This window comes from Echinops telfairi, unplaced genomic scaffold (assembly GCF_000313985.2).
Source record: "Echinops telfairi isolate 266 unplaced genomic scaffold, ASM31398v2 ScPeMD7_2291;HRSCAF=2852, whole genome shotgun sequence".
NCBI lineage: Eukaryota > Metazoa > Chordata > Mammalia > Afrosoricida > Tenrecidae > Echinops > Echinops telfairi.
The window spans coordinates 8697663-8703662 of record NW_022106189.1 but is presented as its reverse complement, the minus strand read 5'-3'; the positions used below and the strand labels follow the sequence as shown (position 1 = coordinate 8703662).

Genomic DNA, 6000 nt, shown 5'->3' with positions numbered 1-6000 from the left:
TAATAAAAATTTTAATAAAATATTTTATAAATATTGTTAAAAAAAAAAAAAAAAAAAGAGGCAATTGTGAGCACAGAACAAGAAAACCAACACTGCATGGTTAAAAATCAGGAAAGATGTGCATCGGGTCTGTATCCTTTCACCAAACTTATCTAATCAGAAATCTGGATGATAAAGAATGTGGGATCAGGATTGAAGGACGGCTTATTAACAATCTGCATTATGCAGATGACACAACCTTGCTTACTGAAAGTGGAGGAGGACTTGAAGTATGTTTTGATGAAGATCAAGGATTAACTGCAGCCTTCAGTATGTATTACAACTCAATATAACGAAGCCCAAAATCCTCATAACTGGACCAAGTAGCAAAAATAATTATAAATGGAGAAAAGGTTGAAGTTGTCAAAGATTTTAATCAATGCTCATGGAAGCAGTGATCAATAAATCAAAAAGAGTTTCATTAGATAAATAATGCTGCATCAAACCTTTTAGAGAGTTGAAAAACAATGATGTTACTTTGAGGACTAAGGTATGTCTAACTCAAGCCACAGTATTTTCAATTACATCATATGCATGTGAAAATTATAAATTGGGTGAGGAAGACCAAAGAAGAATCTATCCACTTGAATTGTGGTGTGGAGGAACACTGAAAGTATCATTGACTGCTAAAAGAACAAACCAAACAGCTTGGAAAAAGTACAGCCAGGGAGCTCTTTGGAGGCAAAAATGATGTTGATTTTGTCTTACATACTTTGGACATGTCAGGAGAGACCAGTCCCTGGAGTAGGACATCATGCTTGGTAACGTATCAAGGCAGCAAAAAAGAATGCCTTCACATAGATGAATTGGCACCGTGGCTGGAACAACGGGTTCAAGCAAAGGAACAATTGTGAAGATACATAGGACAGGGCAGTGTTTTGCTCTGTTGTGCTTAAGGGGCACTACGAGTTGGAACAAAGTAGATAATACTTCACAATAACATTATACATTTAAATACTAAGAAATACTCAAATACCAGTCAAATTCAAGAATATACTAACAAAGACATATTTGTTTCTGTTTGATAAGAACTAGAAGAAAAAGATGTTCCCAATCTTTCCTACTCACCCAGAAGTTTGGCGATGATGTAAAGGGCTTGTCCCCAAAGAAACAGCTTCCCATCACGTCCACAGTTACTAGGAAATCTCTTTTGACTACCAGGGTTCCTCTTTTCAAGATCTACAAAGTCAGCTGGCACATAATAATACTTTGGTACAACTGGATATCCTGTGAAGATAAAAAATATATTTAAAATAATAACTATTCAGTGTTCTCCATAAATTTTCACTTCAAGAGACGTCCATGTTTAGAAAGCAGGGAGAAAGATTGTAAAAGTGGCAGATTTGACACCTTATATATAAAACATTGGCTATTCTGGCTCCTTTTAAATATTGCCAGTAACAAACATGAGAAAAGCTTTGTTATAATATTAACTTGGCATTAAAACAGAAATTTGACACTAAATATTATGATTTAGTCAACAATGTATACACAATCGCTGTTCAATTAATCAATACACACAGATGTGTAGAACTATAGATGATAATTTTAATAGGATTAGTCTGTGGAAACTTCACAGAAAAGATACTGTGTAATCTTAAATTAAGAATTATTGACCTGAGCCATTGCTTAGAGCAAATCGGTCCTGATACACACATTAAATGCAATATCTACCATTTAAGATGACTGAAGAAATAAAATCCACCTTCTCGAATAACCAATCCTCTTTTAAACCTGTTCATAGTGACCCTATAGGACAGAGTAGAAATGCCCCATAATTGTTCTAAAGCTGCAATCTTTGTGCAAGCTGACTGCCACAACTTTCTACCTTAGAGTACCTGATAGACTTAAACTGCTCACCTGTTAGCTGATTTAACCACTATGCCACTAGGGCTCTCTGTGACCCATTTAAAAACATTTCATGATGGAACCAAAAATATATCACCTACAGATTATTTAAGTCTTTGTGTATGAGATAAGGGTGGGGAGGGGAGTAGTAGTTATATAATCTGGTGTCAGCTTGAGGATATTAAGATTGAAGGAGTGAAGTTTAGCCTGTTAATCAGGCCGCTTGATGACCACATTTGGAGGTGTGACAGAGATGAAATAGCTCACCGGAGGCCAAACTTTATCTCTGCTCTCATTTTCCTGCTGACAAGCCACATGGAGCTATGCTGATGGAGCCAGAGCCCTGGAGTTGGAGGAACCGCCTGGAGACCCACACCAGTGCTGAGATGCTTCAGCTGCCACTGCATCAACAAGACTTTTCACCTACTGGCCTGTGATCTTCCAGCATTTGGCATTATTGTCTGTGTTGTATGAGTCTGAAGAGGAATTTATAGACTGGTATTGGACATATGGGTTAATATTAGACTTAGGACTTGATTTGGACTGGGCTGGGATGTTTTCTTAATATATAATTGTTCTTTTATTTAATTTTTTTCTTATACATATCTGAGTGTCTCCAGATTTATTTTTCTGGTCAACCTAGACTAACACAAGAGTGAAGTAACACTCTAGTAGAGTGCTGCAGAACACATTTTACAACATCTTCCCACGGTAAAGTTTCCTAAAAAATTACACAGATTTTTCTAAAGTTCTTCTTTTTCTTCATGTATCATTGCTTAAAGTCACTCAAAAAGGCTATGATGCACAGAGTATAAGAAAACATCACATTCTGATCATGATGAACCCTAAATTCTGGTACAGCAAACTACTATATCTCAAGGTATCAATGACCTACCAGTGAATACTAAAACATCTCACTCAGGAAATGGCAAATACGACATTCATTACAAAATCCATTACATTGTTCCTTGTATTAGGGGAGTATTTGAAGCATAAAACATAACATAAATGAATAATTGTTTAAAACCAGTTTTTTATAATTCAATATATACCAATAATTTTAACTTTCAACATTCAAAAGTATTTTAAATGGTGGAGACATAATATAAACTACTTCATTCATAGATATTTGTGGGAAACCTAAAGAATATCACAAATTTTATGAAAGCCTGGAATGGGTCTTAGTGAGGTGATTGCCTGTTTATTTGTTGCATCTATAAGGCAAGCAATATGTTTGCCAATAGTAATGATTAATGTTGTACCAACTCGAGTAGGCTATGATTATCAGTATTATGAAATTATCCTCCATTTGGTGATCTGATGTAAGGGGAATTTCCTGGAGTGGATGTGCTGACAAAATTCTTCCTCTTTCAATCTCATCTCCAATTTGTCATCAACTGACATATGGTTCTTAGGATAGGAACCAGCAGCCTGTCATCTGAAACGTAGAGTTTGGGATTCACCAGTTCAGGTATCTCTTGTAAGCCAGCAACCTACTGTCTAACTTTACCAATTTGGGGTTCAATGGCCCCTACAACCATAGGAATCAGGAGAAGCCTCTAGCCTGTAAATGTCCCATGGATTTGAGACTTGCCAGACTCCCAAACTGCATGAGTCATTTTCTAGAAATGAATAATTCATTCTGTCTCTCTCCCTGATTTTGTGCCACCTGAGAATCTAGCCTAAGATACCAATATATCACGTTTTTAACTTAGAGTCAAATATGTTTTCAGTGATTTTCACTGAGACTCTATTTTTACTTCATTATTACTTCCAGCCCTCAAAGGTATATGAAAATTATTTGAATTTTCTTTGAATACTAATTTTTGAATGTTATTGAAAAATCAGTGTGTTTAAAGTTCTGCTTATTTGGGACCAAAATAAATAAATACATTCTTATTCATAAGATTGGGCCTGGGAACCCAAGAGGAAAGCGAAATTTGGGAATAATGAGGGCAACAAATGTATAGATGTGCTTTACACAATTGATCTATGTATTGTGATGAATTGTATGAGCCTCAATAAATTGATTAAAAAAAAAAAAAAAAGGGCCTTTGGGTCATTTTTCAAATATGAAATTCATTTCCCAAAAAAGCATTTTAGAAGAACTACATTCTACTGAAACATTCAAAATAACATGCTAAGGACACCATTTAACTGAGCATAACATATTTGGTGATATGGATAAAAATCAATAACTTTATATTATTGGCAAATTATATGGAGTAAAATATGTAACTGACAGAAAGAGAGCTTGAAGCCACCTCAAAAACTTATTGTTGTTGCTGAATCATCACAACTCTACATACCACACAGTGAAACACTGCTTGGTCCTGCCCCATCCTCATAACTGTTCTTATGTTTGAGCCCATTCTTGCAGCCACTGTGTCCATCCATCTCATCAAGGGCCTTCTTTTTTGCAGGCACACTACACTGACACTAATATAGCGATGACCACCTAAACTCATCAATATCAGTCTTGGTGTCCAATGGAATCTTTATGAAAACAGTAATTATAATACATTATTAGAGATTTATGAAGGAGCTCTTTAGTGCTATGGGTGAAGCACTGTGCTGCGAGCTCAACAGTTAAGACCCACTAGGTAGGAGAAAAATGAGCCTACTAACTTCTACGGAGATTTAGTCTTGGAAATCCTAAGGAGCAGTTCTACTCTGTTCTACATAGGATTACTAGGAGTATTAATTCAATGACAGTAAGATTGGTTTTTTGCTTATTCTTTCTAATGTCATTTGAGGTCTCATTTATTTTTTCCAATTTAACATAAGCTGCTATGCTTTATAAAGGAAAAAATAATATATCTGGAAGGAATTAAAAAAATTGGAAGAAAAAGTCTCTTAAAAAGACAATCCACACTGGAGATCCCCTTGCAAAGGGGTCTTGGGGAGGAGATGAGCCAGTCAGGGTGCGATGTAACAACGATGAAAAATACAACTTTCCTCTAGTTCCTAAATGTTTCCTCCCTGCTCCCACTACCATGACTCGAATATGACCTTGCAAGTCTGGCTAGACCAGAGGATGTACACTGGTACCGATAGGAACTGAAAATCCAGGGAATCCAGGGCGGATGAGCCCTACAGGACCAGTGGTGTGAGTGGTGAAACAGGGAGGGTAGAGGGAGAGTGGGTAGGAAAGAGGGAACCGATTACAAGGAACGATATGTGACCGCCTCCCTGGGGGACGGACAACAGAAAAGTGGGTGTTTAAGTGGAGAGCAAATGTTTCGAGAATGATGAGGGCAATGAATGTACAAATGTGCTTTACACAATTGATGTGTGTATGGAATGTGCTAAGAGTTGTATGAGCCCCTAATAAAATGATTAAAAAAAAAAAAAGACAATCCAACTATACCTTCTGTAGTCTGATGCAGAACTGGAGTCAAAAGATCCTGATACTCCTTTACTTGTTTAGGATTACCTCTAAAAACACCTAAAATATCAAATTAAACCCAGTAAGTATCACAGAAATTTTGACTAAGAAACATGTGAGCCCAGATATAATTTTTAATGCTTTTCTATGTAAATAATAATAAAAAGAAAAAACTAATATAATATGTGCATTAAAAGATTGATTTTAGGTCATGCCAGAACATAGAAATGGAAATTAAAATCTAAGTATTTGAAATTTTTCTAGTTTTAACTGTTAAAGATATTTACAATATCACCAATTATAGTATATATCACTTCTATAGATTAAAAAATGTTGTTTTATAAACATGAGTAACATATTATTGCTATTCTTAAATGCTTCGAAATCTCTTTTAATTCCTTAAATTGTTTAACATTCACTCAAAAATTAAAAGACTAACCTAAAAATGCAGTGCAGTTAACGCCACTGAAGTGAACACCATTGATTTTACTAGATTAAAGGGGTCACATTTCATTACTACTCCTTTCAAGACCACTAAGATATTTCAGAAGAAAACCTTACTTACCATCTATCATCATGTAAAGGAAAAAAATGGGAAATTCACATTCAATGCCATCAAAGAGCTGAAATACGAAATAACAATTATAGTTAGGATATATATGTATAAAACATTAGCAGTTATAACTTAAAATTGGATAGATTTTAGAAGTAGTAACATTCTTTTT

At 35.3% G+C, this 6000-nt stretch overlaps 1 protein-coding gene across 5 annotated transcripts in view; it reads right to left on the bottom strand.

The window, feature by feature from the left end:
- Positions 1 to 6000, bottom strand: part of PHKB (phosphorylase kinase regulatory subunit beta) — a 230101-nt gene that overhangs the window by 114121 nt on the left and 109980 nt on the right. For all 5 annotated transcript variants that reach the window (XM_045293618.1, XM_004704694.3, XM_004704693.3 and 2 more), the window contains 3 exons: positions 5841 to 5898; positions 5258 to 5335; positions 1108 to 1266 (listed from right to left, as the gene is read on the bottom strand). In XM_045293618.1, coding sequence (XP_045149553.1) covers positions 1108 to 1266; positions 5258 to 5335; positions 5841 to 5898 — 295 coding nt within the window. The remainder of the gene's footprint in view (positions 1 to 1107; positions 1267 to 5257; positions 5336 to 5840; positions 5899 to 6000) is intronic.